Source organism: Lycorma delicatula, chromosome 2, assembly GCF_047948215.1.
Source record: "Lycorma delicatula isolate Av1 chromosome 2, ASM4794821v1, whole genome shotgun sequence".
In the NCBI taxonomy this organism is placed as follows: Eukaryota; Metazoa; Arthropoda; class Insecta; order Hemiptera; family Fulgoridae; genus Lycorma; species Lycorma delicatula.
Window position 1 is genome coordinate 64,880,290 of NC_134456.1, and position 22,686 is coordinate 64,902,975.

Below are 22,686 nucleotides of genomic sequence, written 5' to 3' on the forward strand. Positions count from 1 at the left end.
GGTCACCCTCAGTATCTCGAGATTTCACCTAATTAAGGTCATATTTTTCCTAGGCGCATTTGTTAACAATTAAAAAATAACAATATTTGTAAAAAAATCGCACCCCCACCCAAAAAAATGCTGTTATAGACGTCTGCTATGTTGTGAAGTTACAGGTGAGCGGTAGAATTAAATAAATGAATAATATTTAAACTGTAAAAAAGTAGCTCGGTCTGGCTGGGTCTCGAATTCCATTGTCCGGAACCTGGTGCGTCAAGCCTCGCGGCTACACCAGTCTGCCGAACGTACAAGTGAAATTTGTCCTACATAAGTTGTGAAATTACAATTTTTTAGTTAGTGCCGACCGTCACTACTAGTATCGCCACACCCTGCGAATTAAATACAGTATGCGCGCACGCTTTAGTTAGAATCATTGAAATAAATAAAAGAAAAATTATTATATTTAAATAAAATTGTAAATATTTTTAATTAAGTTCTGTATGTATGTGTGGGTAAGCCGTGCATCACAAAAAACTGTGTTATCAGCTTTTTTTTGGAAGAAACAATTCTATTAATTTGCTTATGATTTACCTAATATTTATCAGTATTAAAATGAGTTATAAATTTAGGAAGTGTAGCATGTACGAATGTTAGTGCACGATCATAAGCTTAAAACCTCACTTGACCAATCCGAAGCCAACATTAGTTTCTCTAAACAATCTGAGTTGCCAGAAGAAAGATTGATAGTTTAACAGCCAACTTCTTTCTTTTGTCAAAAGTAAATGTTAATAACGATGCATTAACCAGTTACGAATGTACAATACAAAATTAAAATACATACAAATGCTGTAATTAACAAACAAATTCTTGGTCGGAGGTATCAGTTTCATTACTAAAACATATTAAATTTTATATGTCTAAAAATGAGATCTGAAAGCTTCACGTGAAACAGAAAACACACGTAAAACAAAAGTGGTTCACATTTGAATGTCGGTTAGCTTTGCTTTAGATTTTAAAATGTATATTTTTACAATCTTCATCACAAATCTTCATTCTACTGGTTTTAATTCTGTTATTAGAATTATTAATATCCATACAATTGTTATTAATTAAGGCGTTCAATAAATTTAAAATATACTTCAAAATGAAAATATTTCAATTTCGCGATGGCATTAAAAAAACAGTATTTATTATGGAATTCATAAAAAAATGAGTGTAAAATAATTAATGCAAAAAAGAATTTAATTTAAAAAAAAATCTTTCTTAAAATATTTCTTAAAAAATGCCCTGAGGCAGATAATCTCTAGGTCCGGATCGTAACAACTACGTTACATTTCATGGCGGTAACAGCTGCACATAAGTACAATATATATAGCTGGGTAACGGGGCTCCGAGTATTTTTCGGACTTTTGATCATTGTTAATAACAAGCCGCTACATCGCTAGGGGCCAGGGTCACATCGAACCTGGCTAGCGATGTAGCGGCCAGGGTCGATGTGATTGCAGGTGTAACAGAGGTCCTTCCGTTTACCTCGAATTTCCCGCGATGGCAAGCATGTAGTAAGGTGATAGGTGATTATGTATGACGGTGCACGGGTGCCTTGAAAGTTACGGTTAGTCGGAGCTTGGAGTCACTGCAGAGATTGTGCATCCGCTCTCTGCCAAGACATATGCCGGTTGTATCGGAGTACCGGGTCGAACCTCTAAGGTTAGTAGTCTTGAAGTGGGGGTCTACTCCTGTGGCTAGCCTTGGTACAGAATGGATCAGCATTTCATGCAGAATCTTGAAGAACCAAACACGGTAGAGGGTTCACGTAAACACCCTAATATAGAAAAGGCCGATTCACCAGAAACGAAGTAAGGATACAGATAAACTTAGAAAAGACGTAAGAAGTCGACAAGGGAATTTTAGGCATCTTGTAATTACGAGAGAGAATGGTAATGTCCAGAAAGTCAGCCCAGTTCTTGATTATTCGGGAGATAACAGAATGTGCAGGTGATATTTCCTTGTCAAGGATATTCGTAACACTGTACTTGGAAACCGTGAATGACGGTTAAATGTTCAAGCTTTAAAAACTCATAGAGTTCTTAGTTCATCGTAAGAAGTTGTTATTTGCTACGATCTTCTTAATCGTACGGAAGAAGAAATAGTAGAGGAATTGTCAAATCAAGGTATGACACATACCAAAGACTTACTCATGAGGAGTAATGGTGAGGTTCTTCCTTCTTCTTCGCATGTGTAACGTTCAACAGCCCTAACGTGCCTGAGAAAGTACACGCTGGCATACATCGTCCAGATATGCGTACATTCATACCGTTTCGGACACACTGCAGTCAGATTTGAAAGGCAAGAAATCAGCATGTGTGAAGCAGAAATTCATGAAGTCGAAACTTCGATCGGCAATGGCTTATGCAGAAGCGGCTGCGCCTCTTCTTTATTCAGAGTTAACGTGGAGCAGTTGTTTTCTGCTTTTGTACCAAGCCTTGCTGGTATGATTGAGAAAATAATAGATACATAGATAGGATGGAATCTCCTCAGCAAAAAGAGCCAATAAAACCTGCTAAGATGTAATTACCGATGGACGTTGTATATAAAGATGTTAAGGAGACATCTGAAAAGGTAAAAAACACCAGTTCTTTGACTAGTCGTTAGATGAAGGAAGGTGTGGCAAGGGCCCAGAAGAAGTCTGAGCTTGGTGACATCTAGGTTCAAGTTACAATGAAAAGGCCTTGATTACGAGATTATACAATATCCAGCTTTTGAAACCTCCAAGGATCCTACGGAGAGAGAGAGTATTTCAGCCGCCCCAAAAATGTCATTGGGAAGAGCTCAAGTTTGGATTTCGAGACAGCATAGCTAACATATCCGTTTAGGTTGGTGTCATCTGATGCCGGCCGCAGAACCCGTAGTATCGGAGAAGGATGAAGATACCATCTCCAGGGCGTCAGATATCCTATCATCAGAGATGGAGGCCGTCAGGAGGATGGAGGAAAGAAGTAAAAAGGAATGGCATAAGGGAAAACCTAGGCGATAAACAAATGCGATATGTTTTCAATTTTTTAAGTTTTCTAATATATTTTATCGTTAAGAATATTTTAATAGTTCTTAATATCTTAATTCTTTTTTCTTCTTTTTTTTTTATCGGTGTCCGGAAGTCGATGTCCGTATTCCCGAAGAAGAAAAAACTATTATTATTAATTGTAATCATTATTATTAACTTCGAGACATGTAAATGATCTTTTTCTGGAAAAACTGAATATTTGCACGAATAAAACCAAGCTAATAATTCTAATATATATATATATATTGCAATTAACTAACACATTATCATTCGGTTGATTTTAAGTTAAATAAATTATTATTATTATTATTATTTACATCTTAAAAGGATAGGGTAACGTACAGATATTCATAAAACAGGGAACTATTAAACGGAGACTGATGTGAGACTACCCGAAGGAGGCCTCCAGCGTAGCGCCGCCGTCTACAAGATGCAGGAGAAATATAAACGTGTGAGTGTGTGTGTGTTTTATGAGTGAGAAAGAATGATAAATGAAAGAGGGATAGAATGGTAGAGCAGGGAGTAGTATCAGCTAAAAGCGGAAAAAAGAGAAGCTAAAATAGAAAAATCAAGAAAGTGATGAAGGAATGAGAGAAGTAAGGGAAGGGGGATGCGGTTTGATAGTTTAGTTTGGGTGGGGTAAGGGGAAGTGAGATACAGCAGTAGCGGTCCTATCGGTGAGAATTCAAAGCTACAAAGCAATGTCTTTCATTCGTTTTATGGTGGGGAGAGGCGTCTCTGTATGAGATTGTTGATAGGTAGGGGTATTCCATTGTACAATGTGGCCCTGGCGGCTGGCCAGACCGGAGTAACGTTGTCGGGCTGCGTGTTGGAACTAGATACAACCAAGCTCGTGTTTTGTGCGTAAAGTGGTGCCGTCGACGTGTTTATCTATCGTGCGTATGCCATTATAATCATTCCACTATGTACAGGGTGGACTTGCTTTGTTGCGAACCTGTACTAGGTTTAGAATGTAAAGCTTATAACGATCCAAATTTATTAAATGACGATAGAGTATTAAAAAATCTATTAAATCGGGAAGAACGTTATGTTACCTCTAGTTCCTACTTCCAGTGCTTACAAGCGGACCTTACGCCTTCAATGAGAAGAATAGTTGCTGATTGGATGCTGGAGGTAGGAACGTCATATAAATATTAATGTTTCTCGCTATGGTAGTTTTGTAACAATAAAAACAAATTCACTGTCGATAAACCCCCTACATAAGTACGTAATAAGTATTTCTTTGGATGGCAATAATAAAGCCCCTGTTATTGCTCTAATTTCTTCCATTAAGAAAGCATCAAATGAAAATGATAACTGGTAGTACTTTTTAGCGGTTTTAATTGCTGTAATACTTAGTATAATAAATACACCCAGAAGTAGAAAAACCACGATTAATTACTTTAAAATATACATTATTATGAGGTAATAATTTGTTAGGTTGTTTTGCAGTTGATTATTTTTGTTACAGGTTGTAGAGTTCTGAAGAAAATATCTTATTTTCCCGTAATAACACATAGTTTAGAGTTTTAAGTGAAATAGATTTTTTTATTACAACTCGTAACTACATTAGATAATTAGTTTTTTTTTATTAGGGTAACTTGTATATATTTATACTTTTGTAATGCACATAAGTATGGTAATACACGGTAATTATTATTATGTACCCTGTCTTGTGAATGTGATAAAGTAATTATGATTATACAATGTTTGCAATGTGACTGTTGTTTGATGACGATTTATAGATAAATGGGAGATTTATTTTTTACCCCCTTTTTTTCAATAAAAGAAATTCAAATATACTATTAGAAAAAAATATTTTTTTTTAATTTAGTGTAAACTGTTTTTATTTGGGAAAAATAATTAATTAAAATATATTGAAAATTTTAATACCAGTGATTGTATGTTGTAAAAAAACCGTGTGAATTTTAAATAATTTATTACGCTAAGAGTATTATTATTATTATTAAATATTATCAAGCATTATTTTATTACTTAGAATAATATAATGAGTAAATAATACATAAGCGACAATTTTAATATCTTTTTTAACAACAATAGTCTTAATAAATTATTATAATTATTTGTTTTCCCTTCCTATTTTCCTATTTCTTTTTGTTTTATTTATACATATATTTTTACTTATTCTTTTATTTATTTTATATTAAAATTTATTTTATTATAATTTACATGTAATGCTTTTATGATTTATGTATTAAATTATACTCTTTATTTGTATGATGAACCGTAATTATTTTTCTATCTTTAATTATTATATGTTACGGGAAATCACGTGATTACAATAGATGGATGATACAATAGGATGGATGTCGTTGAATTTTTTTTCTTTATTATTATTATTTTAATTATATAAAGATGTAAAAGGAAGAGAGAGTTAACACGGCCAAGAAATGGAAGTTGAGTATTTTATCGTCTTTGACATCAGGGTAAAAATTGTTTTAAACACCGGCTGTTTTAAACTACGTATTGATTTATAAAATATGACAAATGTTTTTGTCATGGCGATTATGAACTTTGGAGTTTCGGATCCTATCGAAAATTAATTTGATTTCGTTTCTTATAGTCGATATTTTAGCGCACCACATTTTAGTACTACTAATTTTCCTTCCGTAATAAATCCATGTTAAAGTGAAATTAGAGAATATCTATTTAAATTTATGATTGTTTTTCTGCATTATATTAATAACAGTAAAAACAGGTAAAGATTAATAACGATTGAAACATTTATGAATCTGAACAAAAATGTACAAATTGATGTGATATTCATTCAAGAATTAATTGAATAATTGAAAAAAATAAATTTTATTAATTGCACATCTACTAGTTATTGAATATAATAATAATAGTAATTAAAAAACTACTATTATTTAAAAACATATCATTAGACCCGGCGCGCGTACTTTTGAAATCAAAAATTCCTGAAGATGGGAGGTTCCCGCGCTTATTTTATTAAAATCGTTTCTTTATTGGTGATGTATTCTATTTATTAGCAGTCACTTTATGATCTAACTTTAATTATGTCGCAGAAATTTCAGTGGAAACCACAATGAATTTTTTTATGTATGAACGCTATTTAAAGGTTTTTCTTAATACTCATATGCGATTTTCAAAAAACTGAGACTTTATTTTCAGGCTCAGTAGGGCGTTTTTATGTATAAAGTACACCTGTTTGAATTTTTCTTTTGATTTATTCCGTTCACCGGCTTTCTTTGGTTTCTCAGATTATTAAAAATAATTTTGAGCGGTAATTTTTTAAGAAATACTTAAAAGTTTATTTTATAAAGGAGCGTAATAAAAGTAATTTTCCTACAGGGAAAATAAAAGAATTAAAATTATTAAAATATCTAGTAACAATAGAACTAAGAGAGTAATTCTGGATACATTATGAGTTTTAAATACTGCAGTATAAAAATAACGCTTACCGTTGTTGAAGCGTCGTTTATTCATTTTTGGTCTTGATAATTTCGTCATCAGAAATTATTCTTAGCTTTGTTTAAATAAATTTATACATTTTTGGTTGAGTCATTTTGTAAAAATCGATTGCATTATGGAGATTATATATGTTACTGAATTTGAATACAGGTAATACTTATAATGGGTGTAGAAGGAAAATATTGATACATCTCCGAAATTCATCGATAGAATGGTATTGATCTTTTTTTATTTTAGTGTTTAATTTTGGATTTCCCATTAACTTTTGAAAAAATATAATTACATCAATAATTTCTAATATATTTATGTAATATATATATTGTAGAAATTATTGATGTAATTATATTTTTTTGCAAATAATTAATTTAAGAAAGTTCATTCCGAAAATAAGTTAATTTAGTTGTAAAAAAGTAACGGAATTCAATGAATACACCCCGTCTCAGTTATAACTTAACAATCTTTCATTTTTCATGGAAAAAAGTACTAGCGAATCACAAAATGAAACAAAACGAAAAATTACATCTTTTTCATGGTATCGTGTTATTTGTTACATAATAATACAAAAAAAAAGAAAAGAAAACTGCAAAAATTCATAATAAAAAGAGTGTAAATGCTTATTATTTTAAAAATAAATCTTGATTGCAGGGCGGCTTTTAAGAACTGTTCTTGAATGTTATATTTCTTTCTGGAATTATTTAAATCACGCCTATACCCAAAATAATATGTTGTTAATAATTATTCTAGTATAGAATTATTATATATTATTCTAACGTTTAAACTATAAAATAATTTTATGGTAAATTCAAAGTTCTTGGTTTGTGTCTAAATTAAAATGGGAAGAAATTATAATTAAACAAAAAACTGAAAGAGGCAAATAGCTTATGCCACTTTACAAAATGGCTTCTTAATTGTTTTTTTTTTTTTTTTTTTTTTTTTTTACATATTTCTAACAAAACTTTTTTTTAATTAACTAATTTAATAAAACTATTTTCCAATACTGAACTTTTGTTTTATCTATCTATATTAACTGATGTAGTCCGACTGTTTTAAAAATTATCATTTTGGGTCTAACAAAAAGTACAAGTTAAATACCTGTAGAAAAAAAGAAAAAAGTAATTGCTACATCGTAGCACGCATTCCTAAATAAAGGTCCAGAATGGGGGAGTGAAAGGTTAATCTGTATAGGAGTGTAATTTTTTTTTTTTTAATGTAAACACATCAAAACTATTGTAGGGAACAGATAAAAGCATGCAACTTTAATAAAAAGAGCATGTTATTTACCTGATTTTAACCGATATTTGTAACGATTATCGTTAATGTTGTATCTTTTTTTAATTATTAATTACCTTATTTGCTGCTATTTTACATTCCAGGCGTGTTTTTGCTACAATTTTAATTCACTACAATTTGAATCCATATTTTTTTCTTTTCAAAAAATATAAAGCTGTGCAAATGTTAATTGAAACAATAAATATTGTTGAAATTTATCTATTTTATTTGTAAAGAAAACAACCTTTTAAGAACAAAATTATGTTACTGGGTTAATTAAACGCTTATTATGTCCTTGTTTAATTAGAAGTCTTTTTTTTTAAGTATTTTCGAGTATTTAATGATACAATAATTTAATAAGTATCTGACAATTATCGCTCGTTAGATAAATTATTAAATGTTTTATTTTTTTTATAATACCTACTTTCTGTATTCAGTTTGTAATTTTTTTCCATTCGCCGTCATTTACTGAACTTTATTCATTTGTTATTTGTTTTAAATTCGTATTTAAAAAAATCATTAAAATAAAATTTATCTAAAAATGAAATCGTGGTTTCATTTAAATCAAATGTTCTGATTAGTCAAACTTTAACCGATTATGATAGATAACAATACTTTTTTATCTATTAATACCAGTTTTGAAATTATAAGTCTACTGAACTTGTTAAAAAAAAAGTATATTAAAAGAAAACACTCATTGGACAAGTAATGCATAATTATTATTTAATGTTTTACAATACAAACTATGGTACTAAACGGGTTATAATGTCTTAAAAAATTAAATGTGAAATTTCTCTTTATCTATTCATACCAATATAGTATAGATTTCAAGCTTAAAATGGAGTTCCTTAGCATCAAATATAGATATAAAAATTAGAAAAACCTCTTAAAAATATTTGTTTTGAGGCAGACGAAGATAGGAATTTGCTTACTTGGGGATTGACAGTAAAATTAGATGGATTGAATTAAGAGCACAGTGTTCAAAAATATATTTTAATGTACGTTTTATTAAAGCTATATTTTGGATTATATTTATTTGGTTTATTTTAATACATGTCCATTAAGTGGGTAGTCGAGCATATTTATAAGAAAAGTAGCGATATAAATTTTAATTTTTTATCAATGTTAATACTGAGAACCGGAACGAGTAAAAAAAATATTCAATAGGGAAGTCTCTATGTTTTATTTAGAATTTTTTCTTTATTATTTCCGCGAATTAAATGCTATTGATAATTTCAGTTTTGATATTACAAAGTTAGTTCTATCAAGCTAGTTGAAATGTGCGTGGGCTGTTTAATTTATTTTTATAAGTTTAGTATTGAATATAAAAACGTTATGTAATGCATTTCTTGTTTCGGTTTCTTAAACATTTTTGAAAATGATCAATCATTAATTTGTTTTATAATCTTAAAGTTGTTTTAAAATTCAAATAATTCTGTTTTTAAGATACTCACATTAGAACGATTTCTTTTTAAATAGCAGTGCTTTTGTACTTCCTCTTATTGTTCGAAGAAACTGGTTATTTTTTTTTCTTTTTGTCCTGAAATTTAATTTAATGTATTATTTGTTACTATAAGTTCATACACTATTTAACGGAAGGTTTTTTTGTATGTTACATTTCTTTTGCTACGTTTGTTAACTATACTATTATATTTAAATGTTTTATAAAATAAAAAAAACTTTTTCTATATTATTGAAAAAAATATTTTTGTAGAGAAAACCCTTCAACAAAGTGTAAAAATGAGATGGATTAAAGATCAAACAGAAGCGGAATTAAAGCAGATAAACAATCTCTGAATTAAGATTCAAAAGTTATCGAATTTTATTTTTATAGTACTTTCGTTAAAGTTTTTTGTTTCATAAAATTACCGTGTTGAAAATTTTATTCTATTATATGGAGTAAAAGTTAGCATATTATTTTCATAAATGGTGATTCTAAATGAACGTGAAAAAAAAAGTTGAAATTTTTGTTTATTAATACAATTTTAAGTGGCATAATTAACTTTATTTTGTAAATGCACCCATCATTATTCTAGATTATTTCTGTTTTGATGAATTGCTTTTTTTGAGAAAATTCTTTTTCTTAATAGAAGTTGTGGAAAGATTCCGTAAAGGTGTATTCGTATCATTTTATTTGTAATTTTTCATATCTGCAAACTACGATGCCAATGTCATCCATCGTATCAGTCCTATTTATTTTATAAAACCAATTGATACTGCCGTTGGTTATACATCCGTTTGTTCTACAGAAATATCATAATTAACGTAATAGGATATGATGATACAATGATACAGCTACTAATACAGAAGCACCTTTAGATAATTGGTGTTTGTCTATTTCAAACTGAATCCATTTATTTAATGGCTTCATTAAATGAAGCCATTTATGTTATTTTACGATTTACGTTTCTTTTTTTAATTTGCTTTAAGTATTACAAAGATATAATGAGTTATTTAAATATTTTATTTTATGAAAGTTCATGGGATTATATCTAAAATTTAAAACTGCTGTAACATGTTAAGACGATTTATTAACTGAATATTCCATCGTTCGATTTAATCTTGAAACCATTTTCGTACGATTTTTACTTCCTAGTACCAAGTAAAGGAAGTACGGTGATTGTAAAAAATTTCGGTTCTCAAATTTCAACGGAAATATCCACTTTGACCATCCCTAAATCCATTTTGACTAGTTTCGGCGTGACGTCTATATTTGCGTTTGTATGTACGTACATATGTATGTATCTATATCGCATAACTCAAAAACGATTAGCCGTAGGATGTTGACATTTTTAATTTAGGACTGTTGTAATATCTAGTTGTGCACCTCCCCTTTTGATTGCAATCGACTTGACCAAAAGTGTCCAAAAAAGCCCAAAATCCAAAAGAAATAGATTTTGGATTTGTTTTTTAACTGCAGTAATAAGCCCCCATTGAGAAATTTTCAACGATATATCGGGATACTTATGTTCATTTGTTCCAGAGTTATAGCCATATACAATTTTAATTAGTGAGATATTATGATCTTCAAGGGGAATGTACATCGGTTCGAATTGGACTTAAAATTTCCTTTTCTTTTCTTTAAAATTTAAATATATTGATTTATTAATAATTATTAACCTCTGATTGTAAAAAACGTTTTTCAATAAATAATAATTCAATATAACAATAAAAAATAAATAAAAATGAAAAATCAGAAGTTATTAGTGAAATAAAATTTTTAGTACTTTTTATTTAAAAAAATGTGTATGTGCAATTTAATAGGCGTACAAGGAAGTCGTGTTATCCATATAATTTTTTTTTTTAAAGTTACTTTACGCCGATAAAAAATTTGAATATATTATAATTTCTTTGACACTATTGATTGATAATCGATCATTTTTTAGACTTGTTCTATAAAATTTAGGACTTATTATTATTACTATGTTTTTTAAAAATCTTTTTTCAGGTTTTTTCTCCTATAAGTCGGTGTGTGTAACTGATTTTTAGAAAGAGATACATTCATTTATTGGTTTATTAATCTTGTTATCTTTTTCAATCTTTTTTAAGGGTGTGACATACAAAAAGGAATTCGGAATACAACTGATCAGAGTTGCTCTCTCAGAATAAATTTGGTTCAGTGAAGGCAACGGGAAACCTTGTAGTTCCTCTTTTTCCTTACAATAATTCCGACATAAGCTTTGTTATTCTTGAAAATTGTTATACCTTTTCACGACGCTAAGCAAACAGTTCACGAACTGTTTGCTTAGCGTCAGGTGGACTATAATCGCTTTATAACGTACACGTATAATAACCGTTAACATTAGTAGATTTTATAATTAATAACATTATTAAAGTCATTTTACCTGCAATTAATTCCGCTGAATAATTAGGGTTGTATGATGTGGAGCTAATAGTTAGGGTACTTTTCTCGAATTATGTAATTTAATAACTTTTAAAGAATGCTTTGGTATAAGTTTAAAAATATAAAAAGTTTCATTGAAAATATAATTCGTATGCTTCGCCTCAAATTATAAGTTTTCTTTTACTTTAATACTTATTACTAATAGTTAAATAATTTACTACTGAGCCATTTAGTCCGCTTACGGGTGAAGTGTTTGATTACAGATATCACATTTCGAGTGATACCAATATCCTCGTATTTTAACGCAAAAATATATTACTTTGTTTTCTATTTAAATCTGTTACCGATTAATTCGGGTTAAATCGATGATGACTGCAGTATTGTATGTTACACTCAAAAGTTATTATATGAATACCGGATGATTATTTTGTTACCTTACGATTATTTAAATCACCTTGAGATGGGGTGGGAGTGAGAAAGAAAAGTAGTTTCGGCTTCTTTGTTGTTTACGTATTATATTCTCGTTGAGCTTCTTTCTTCTTCTTCTTCTTCTTTTTTTTTGTCTAAAATGATTTTCTTCAGACTGCTAGTGGTAAGAACCCAGCAAGGTCACACTTATTCCTTTCTATATCAGATCTGGTTGAACAATGGGAATGCTTTATGTCTGTCAGTTTAAATAAATACTTTTACAGCTTTAAATTATTTTAATGTTATTTAATTACTATATTTAGTAGTATAGGCCTAATAGTCTCTCTCTCTCTCTCCACCTATATATATATATATATCAAATGTATGTGGTGGATTGTATAACTACACTAGTGGCATTTTTTTCTTTTTTAATAAAGAAAAACGAAACTCGTGTGTGAATTCTTGCTTAATTTTCTACTGGATTTATTTAGGTTTTGTTTGCTGTAATATTTAATATCAATTAGTTTACGTTACTAGAACTAAAAAAAAGAAAATATAACGAATAGAAATGGCTCGAGAACGGTTTTCAAAAATTTAAAACTATAATTAGATGCGCATTTGAATTTTAAAATAGTAATCCTCCGTAGATAATAAAATAACTACTAACACAAAAAAAAAAAAATAAATGAAATAAAAACAAATTAGTAAACGTAAAGAAAATAATTATCTATACAGTACTTTTGAAACAGGATTTCTCTTTGTCGTTTCTGGTATTGTGGAACCATCAGTTTGTAAGACAGGTAATTTATTACTAGTTCCTTGTACAAGTAAAGGAAGTACTATGATCGCGAAAAATTTGGTTTTCAGATTTCAACGGAATTATTCATTTTGACCATCTCTGAATCCATTTTGACTAGTTCGGCGTGACGTCTGCACGTTACGTACGTATTTATCTCGCATAACTCAAAAACAATTAGCCGTAGGATGTTGAAATTTTGGATCTAATCGTATGATTAGTTTTGTTTCCATCGCAGTTAGTTCTAGGATCTCGATAAATGTAAACCATAGTTCTGCCGTGTTAAAAAAAAGAGATTTCAAGTTTCAGGGTCAGCATCCTGAAAAAAATTTGATTTCGTAGTATATATTACTCGTTCATCTATAATTCTGTTAAAAAGTAAAGAGTTATATTCATGATGACCGACAAAATAAGTAAATAAAGACAAATAATTTAAATTTTTATCGTGTTCAGAGAAGTAAACAATAGATTCCGGTGTAAAAATCAGAATCCCGCGATAAAATTGGATTTGAAGTATTCTTTTTTTTTAAGAAGCCAACATTGCCGAATTCAAACCACCAGTTTTTTTATTTAATCTGGAAGGAATTGTCTGTGGATCGATCTGGAGGTTCGTGTTTTTATTAGGTGGATGTTCAATAAGTTTGTATAAAGTGGTTATCGGGTAAGACGAGCGTCATATCCCTACTAAAATTTGATACACAATTATTAAAACAACTTTTTACGTCCTGTTTTTGTCTTAATTTTTGTATATTTTGGTATACATAACCGGTATACGAAATGGAATTCAAACCGGTGATACTTTATTATTCAATAACACCGCTATGGTGCTTTTAGTTTTATATCAGAAGTATAGCTTGCAATCCCTATCTTTATTAAAATAAATCCATTAAACGAAAAAAAAATTTTTTTTAACGGTCTATAAATTTTTTATCCGCATTAAAGGAACAGGCCATTCCAGGACATTATTAAGTATCATGATGATATAGTGGAGTTTAAACCGGCCTTCTTCCTGCATACAATTTTTTTGAGACGCATAACCTAATAGTTTTGAAAGCGATCTTAATCTAAATAAATACTAGTTCTCAACGAACTTGGCAAAAGGTTTCATGAAAATGTTGTTAGGCGTATGCATTAAAAAAAAATCTTTAGAAAAGATTTATATTATAATTTTATGAATTTCTAAGGTCGCTAGGTTGTGATATTGACCTTAAGTTAGGTTTTGTTTTTACTCCGTTATGCTAAATTATTGTCTGTTTTTGTTTGGGAGAAATCAGATTTATTTTTGGATACATGTTTAACTTGCATTTATTAAATGTTAACTTAATTAACTTGAAATATTTCAAGTCAGTAATTCAGTATTCTTTTTGTATTTTTAAATATACATACATATTAATATATATATATATTCTTTTTCACTGTCATTATCTATTATTATAGTTCACATTCGTAAATTGATATACTGAACCGAACTAATTTATTAAACGATTAATTAAAAGTAATCAGCATATTTTTTTAAATAATATTTTGTGATAAATTTATTAATAAATAATAATAATTTAATAGACATTCATATACGTATATTCATATAAGAACCTATGAGTTAACCCAACGGCGCCTCCTGTTTGTATGAAATAAAACAGCATACTGTATATATGGCATCGGCAAATAGAAAATTATGTCGGCCGGAACAAATATCAATCAGTTATCATAAAGTGTTGCTCTGTTCATAATTACTGAAGTCGTTTAAAACTCTCGATCATTGTAAATAAGAATATTAATCAGAGTTTGCGGTGTATTTACCATATACTTAAGTAATGTTGATTCCGACTTGCATATGAAATCATAGTCAAGTCTCCATAGAGAAAGTTATGATTTTCTTCTGTTGAATTGTTTGCTTATCTCGCCCATATCAGAAATCGTGTTCATTTTGCATGTATAATATGCTTTGGTCGGTAGAAAGTAACCAAAACGAAGCGGAATCGTAGGTAAATGAAATGAAATTGGAATGAATTCATGGAAGTATATATACATGTTTAGACTTATCTTACTTTATGGATATCCTTAAAAAATACAGAAATTATGGAGCAGAAGCAAAAGAAATTTAAAAGTAGATAATTCTACTTATTGATCTACCTTCCAGATTTCTCACTTGTTTCTAGAAAATTATCTTACCGATTTTCTTGACAACCAAAATATGGCTTTAAGATTGATAATTTGTACGTTTCCTTCAAGATATAATGAAAATGAAATACTTTTTGTAGCAGTTTATAATACATTTTTGAAAAATATACTGCCAAAATTAATTCATTTTGTTGGGAAGAGGACAAATATTTATAAGTTTGTGTACACACTTTTTTTATAACTAAAAACGTAACCTATGATTTTTTTTATCTAAGGCAATTCGTAAAAAAATGTATTAAAAATCAATTTATATTTAATAAAATAATTATAATACATTTAAATTATGGGATTAGCGAATAAAATATAGATTGCCGGTCATTCCAGTTGGAATATAATAAAATAATTGTACACATTTTATTCCATCGATTATTACGTCCAGATTTCATTGTGGGTTGTAATAGGTTTTTGTAATATGATAAATAATAATTACGAAAAGAATAATATTGTGGTAAATCTACGCTTGTAACTATTAGGTTTTATTCTTATGTAGACTTAAAATGAAACAAGAAAACCACACAGATCCAGTTGAAAACAAAATTAATTTGTAACTATGATACATGAAAACTTAATAGAATTTTGAAAAGTAGGTAGATTAAATTACTTTAAAAAGTTTGTAAAAATTACGTTGTACTATACCGTGTATATATATTTTTTTTATTGAAATTTTGTTTTTATCATACACAATAAAGTTATGTTTGTGTTAATTCATTTTGTTGTAGTGATCTTTTTTAATAATTTTTGCGCGATAGTTTTTTTTTTGACTGGTTTGATGTACTTCATCATTCATCTCTATTCTGGATTAATCTTTTGGTTTCAACATATTTCTTACAATTACATTTTTCAAATGTCGGATTCATTTATTTTTAATATTTTTCTTTACTATTTTTATAGACTACATTCTTCTAGAACCGAATTCAGTAATCCTGGATGGCTTAGTATTTACCACAAAAGCTTGTTCTTTCTTCGGGATTCTTGCACAAATTTCTCTCTTCGTCTTAACACCGTTTCATTTCAAAATGTAACAGTCACATAATTTTCTGCATTCTCCTATAGCACCATAACCAAAAAAAAAAACTTACGCAGTTGTGCGCAAGAAGACCGACTTTTCGTTATTTTACTTTGTTGCTCGCTCACCACTGTGACTCGTTGCATGAATGCGTACGAAAAATACACACTACACAGTCAACGTAACCCTTCGATAAAAAACACATATCTAGTCATCATGACCCTTAAAGTAGATAACGCTATCTGAATATGCCGAACAATATTGCTAACAATAGATACCGGAGATAAAAAAACTTCAACGTTCCAACTTGCAGTATCATACCAAACCATGCTTCTAACTTGTCCCGTTCAAATTTTTTAACCATAAATTGAGCGTAACTCAAGAGCGACACAACCAATTTTCATCATATTTTCATATGCACTACTTAAGATACACTACTAAAGCATATCTAAGTGTCAATAAAATTGATTTGGCAGTTTTGGAAATTTTCGAGTCTTAAAATTTTATACGTAGGCCTATAAATAAATATATAAGGAAACCCCGATTTAAGTGAATGGTATTTTCCTACTCCTCATACCTTTAAACGTAAAGAAAATTCATTTTCACACCTCACTTTCGCAATGCGACAAAAAAGTAATACCGTAGTTTTCTTTGAAAAGTCGGTTAAAAAACCTTTATATTTTGATATCCTTTTTGTACAAAGTTTTCTGCCATAGTGCCGAAAATATTGTACAACGATATTTCGGAAAAATATTTTTAAGTCCTTTCTAATTCCTTAATCGGTGGTTAAAAGTTAAAAACCTGATAAATGTTTTCCCTGTGTAACAGCACTTCTCGCTTGTGCTTTTGAAATCCTTATTTCGTTTTTCTTTTTTAATTTATTATCAAAATCACTGATAGCAAAATCACCAGAAATGTTTTGTTTATTACTTTATTTTATTTACTTTGGTGATGTTTTAGTTTAGTTCTGGATTGTCCTCGTCGCAATAAGTTCTTAATAATAGAGTTCACGTTTAACATCAAGAACTATACTGGGCAAGATATGGTAACTAGTTTAAATTGATCGTGTTACCTTGAAATTGTACTCAAGAAGTCTGACAGTTTAGATAGTTTTAATAATTTTTCTTTTCTTTCTTTGCGTTTATAAATAATAACTCTCTTTACAATTGTGTGATTTTTAATATGAAGATAACGGAATTTTGTTAATTTTAATTTTGAATTTAAAAATAAAATTTTATATCTAAACGAAATTGTCGTCGAAAGAATGCCTTGGTGTAATTATTTTTTAATATAAATTATTAATTAATTTAATATTGTTGGAAGATTATAAAACTATATACTGTGTTAAGTCATGTATAAATAAAATTATTAGTATGCATGGTTACCTTAATTTAACAAATCTTCCATATAGCTGATACAACCACGTAGCGAGTGGTAAATGATTATTTATTATTGTTTAGATTCGATTTAATTATTGTAATTAACACATTAATCAAGCGATAAACAAGAAATAAGTTGAAAGGAATTGAATGTATATATTTTTTATACTATCGTCATGAATCATTTTGTAAAAGAGTATCGAATACAATAGTACTGGTTATGTACGCTACAAAAATAATGAAATTCTGTTAATTTATACGTAAAACTTTCTTGATTATCATTCCGGTATTTTAATATAAAACTACTGGTCATCTATTTTATATATAGCCGTATACTTCCTGTAAAATTATAAAGATAAAAACATTACGGAAAAGAAACATAAAGTTAAAAATTTATGAATCTATTAATAAAAAATTAATTAAAAGCAACAACGAAAGGTTAAAACATCGATTATTCTTCTCTTATAATACGGAACGGATTGTTACTTAAAAGGAAACAAAGCAAATTTCTTTCAGCTGTTCCGTTTTGTAGAAGATTCTTCAACAATGAGAAGGTGAAGAATATCTTTTTATTTTACTTTATTTTTAACCAGTTATTAAGCGAGTATTCACCTTATATTTATTTCCTTTGTTGTGACTGGCAATAAGCGTTTAAAAATTATCATAATATATTAACGGATATAAGACTAGGAATTCTTAAAAATGTAATAAAAATGTTTTTACTTTGTTACTTTAAATTGGAAGCTATACTCATGTAAAACTCGTAAACTTATTCATACGCGGTAGATTTATACATGTAGTTTCTTTAGATGGAAAGAGGTATAATTAATTTTTTTCTTATACTATTTGACTATCTGTCCCAGACGGCTTTGTTATCACTGATGGATATAAAGCTCTTAGCTACAAGGAACATCAATCATTTACTTTCCCTGAAAGTAATGTTGTAAATACATGGCCAGATCCTTTGATGATCAGAGTAAAAGTGTTACTTTTAGTGCTAATAGCCTGCATTTTGGTAGGCTTGGCATGATTATGTAAATCAGAATATTAGAAGACAGCGATGACTGCTATTTTAATTTTCAGGAGTGATGATTTCCTGTCGTTTAGTTATGTACACGCGCGCGCACACACACACACACACACACACACACACACACACACACACACACACACACACACACACACACACACACACACACACACAGACACACACACACACGTATACCCACATAGAGAGAGAGAGAGAGAGAGAGAGAGAGAGAGAGAGAGAGAGAGAGAGAGAGAGAGAGAGAGAGAGAGAGAGAGAGAGAGAGAGAGAGAGAGAGAGAGAGAGAGAGAGAGAGAGAGAGATACATGCATACACTCCCCCGCAATATTTCTGTGTAAGGATATTTTGAAGTGAAGTGAAGTGAATAGATATCTTCACTTTTACTAATTTGAGTAACGTTTAAAATAAAATCCATTACAAAAAAAGAAGAAAATAACGGGATTAAACAGAAAACGAGAATAAGTGAAATGGCATGCTTGATTTTTTGATCTACAGATAATGTTTTCAAATTTTATTTCAGCATTTATGTTGTTGGCGAAGTTGACACAGTCTTTGACGTGAGTAGAACGCAGTAGAAACATTTACTTTATTATTCATTCTTCCGTAACCTCCGAGCAGCTCATTTCTCGCATTGCCATATATTGAATGTGTAATGGCGAAAAGTGTGAAAAAAATTGAATTGAAAGTTAATTACGTCTGTGTTTTTAAACTTCATTAACTTATTCAGGCTATTATACAATATATAAAGTCCTAGGGGGCACTGAAAGAGTTTAAGAGTCCATCGTTATGGGACCAATGGCGGGTGATCTATAAAAAAGTATTTTACCAAAGGATAAGTGTTAACGAATTCAGATGATAGTCAGTTTTACAATTAATTATCTTTATTATATAGTGATCGTTACTCTGAGAAAGCCGTTTTACCTCTACTTGTACAGACTTTAAGATTCGTCATGCCCTTAAGAAAGACTGGGCCAACAAAAAAATAATTTATTCCTTTGTATCTATTTTCTAGGAGTAAAATATCGTTTCGAGAATTTGTTTTCGTTTTTCAAGATAAACTCCTTTAATATACGTATATATTTTTAATATCTTCAAATATTTCATGATTCTGAAAATTCGCTGACCTATTGTTAAATTACACTGTAATCTGTAACATAATTCAAGATAATTATGCATACGTTAACAGTTTATAATTCTTGCCGATTATATTACTAAATGTGACTTATAAATTGTTTTCCTTAATTAAGAGAGTTAATTTCATCACTTAATAGTAAATAGTACACCGCTTCCTCTACCCACTCATAAAAATTTCATGTTGATTCGGTTACAGGCCTAAGAGTAAGATATAGTTTCTCTGTGTTTCCATTTATGTCTGGAGTTTATTATGTCAATATCAGTACTAACTGTAAGAGGAAGTCTGGTTTGGAAGATTAATTTTGGGAATTAACTCTCTTTCCTGTAAGTAAAACATCCATTGTATTATATAATAGATCTTATTTTTGATATTATCTTCTCGTATACACACATTTCCCGGAGTATTGTGTAAATGTCATGATATTAATTTACGTAAAATTAATTTTGAAATATTGTATTAATAAATTATATTCGCGGTATTGTTTATTACAAAAAATAAATTGTTGTTGCTTTCGATTTCAATATTTAGACTAGAATAGATTAGATTTGAATATTGAACACAGACTAGTATTTATAATAGAACTAGGAAAAAGGCGGGCTTACGGCCCTCGCGAAAATGTTACGTGGTTTATGTTTATTACACATGATATTGTTAAATGTTTTTGTCAGTTACCTAAATATCGTTCGTGTAAATTCATGTAAAATAACGTTCAAAACAAAATATAATTTTTTTTTAATTTCAAAAAATATAGCAAGTAAATGCTGTTTGCTAGCTACTTTGTTGAATTTTGCCAAGAAGCGTTTCATTCAAAACAAAAATGTGAGCACATACAGCAAACAAACCAACACACCATGCTTCTTGATAAATGAAACGATTCAAGGTGTTGCCGAACTATTTCTTCAGTCTTAGTTTACATTGATTTGAAAATTTCTCGGTGAGGATTTCCTCCAAAGATTTTTTTAATCTCGAATATATTATTTAAGTATAACAAATAATGATTAAAAAAAAAACAAGAATTAAATACTCGATTTTTGTTTATTTTGGTAAAGAAAACGAATGACGTAATTCTACGTTAATAAATATTGAATAAATTCATAATATATTTGATGAATTCTAAAATGCTGAGAAAAATTTGAAGTACTTATTAAATAAAAGCTCTTTAGTGTACTTCTAAATCCACGAAAGGTTTACATTACTTTAGTGTACACAGTCATGAGATGGTGTATGGATATTAACATAGTTTCAATATGTTTATTAAAAAAATAGTATTATGGATTTTAAATTTGTGGTGTTTTTAAATGTGTATTATATTACAAAATAATAGTTGTGACTCAAGTAAAGCTCTTGGAGTTTAAGAGTCACTTGCTTTCTATGAAAGTAATAATGCTCACTATTCACCCCGTCCCTGTTGTGAACAGAGTGAAAGTGGCATTCGTAGACATGACAAGAACATTTGATGAGCCAACGAAATTGAAGATGGTGTTGGAGGATCGTCCTGTAACAAACGTAGGATGCTGTTTGATGTCCAGTAGTTTGTTTGGCTCATATCAAGAAGGAGAAAAAGTGAACAGGAAAGCGCTTCATTTCTCTCTTTCCTTAGTGGTCTGAGTAAACCGTTTTTCTTGAGGATCGGTTTCAGGAGTGATTTGAATCTACTATCAGGTAGTACTTTTGTGGACTTTACTTTTACTTTTGTGGAAGTTACTTCTCATTACAACATAAAACACTCCTAACTTAAGAAGCCCCTGTTTGTAGGAAAAAGTGGGAAAGTATTTAATAGTTCGTGGAACAGTTCCATTTCTTAACGGTCTGAAAGTAATTTCATAGTGTTTTATTCAATTTCGGTACGTTCAAATGAGGTTGAGATTTGGTGGTATAACGAACTGGATAGAGACCGATGAGATCAATTATTCATAATTACTTTGACATAATTATCCATAAATAATTATATTATACAATGCTATGTTTCCTTTTTTTTACTTTCACCTGTATAATTGTTTACTGTTTAAATGTGAATTGTTTCATTTTTCGGGATTATTCTTGCGTTTATTGAAATTGCAGCAACTTCCTCGGAATGATAATTTTTTAAACTTTGATCAACTAATTTTTTGTTTCAAGAAAAAATTTTATGAATTCTAAATTAAGATCGAATTCTTAATTAATGACCCTGACCTTTTTGCATAAATAAAATGCAATTTTATCTTGTTTTCTTTTCTCGCATAATAAATATCAGCATGTTAATTTTGTATTATTTTCAGCTCACTGATATTTTACAAATGTATTCTGTCTTTTAATCCAATAACAAAAACGGGCAATAAAAAATCGGACATAAGTCTACCGAGAGTGGTAAAATCATTTTGCAAGATTAAAAAACGTACCGTAAAAGAATATGAGGAATATAATAAATGGAATTTTTTTTTTGTTTTGAAAAGCGAATGAATGTACTAATTAAAATCATTATGACTGCCTTACGAATCGTAGCAAACTTCTCTCTCTATCTGTAAATTTTAGGGACGTATCGGTCATCATTATTAAAGACAGCGATTATGTTTTCCTCTATTACTTCAAATATTTTAAATTAGTTACAGCAGTAGGACTAATTAAGTTACACAGAAACAACTAGTTTATACATTATCTGAACTGTCTACTCGTTAGCAGAAACAAACGTTTTGGATTACATTGAAGATGTTTGGTTACATTTTGGATTAATTTAATTATTTGCTTGACTTTCGGTATGATTAATGTAATAAAAGCGAACTGTAGATTGTGTTATGAAGAAAAAGGTTGTACTTCTAAAAATCTTCTTTAAGGTGCCTGAATTCGTAAACGATCGAGTGACTGGTTCAATTCTCGGAAAGGATATCGCCATCATTGATTCTTCCCTATTGTGACCAGATTTTTGTATTGATTTTAACGATATTAATAAATGAATATTATTAATAATAGATACAATTAAAGATCTCGAGTATCGGATTCACCTCAATTTCTAAATTACATCCTCGTGTTTCTTTTATAAGACGGTACGAGCTTAAAAAATAATATTTACGGTTCTAAAGTTTGTACGAAAAGATTAGGAAGGATCATTGTGTTAGTTTATTTTCATTGTGCGCGTTGAGGTTGTTGACAT

General features: G+C 29.5%; 1 protein-coding gene across 1 annotated transcript in view; it reads left to right on the forward strand.

Moving 5' to 3' along the window:
- The first annotated feature begins 3,808 nt into the window (after window positions 1-3,808).
- LOC142318875 (G1/S-specific cyclin-D2-like) overlaps window positions 3,809-22,686 on the forward strand; it is a 67,151-nt gene continuing 48,273 nt past the window's right edge. Inside the window, exon 1 of the mRNA XM_075355462.1 lies at window positions 3,809-4,174. Coding sequence (XP_075211577.1) covers window positions 3,965-4,174 — 210 coding nt within the window. The 5' untranslated portion in view covers window positions 3,809-3,964. The remainder of the gene's footprint in view (window positions 4,175-22,686) is intronic.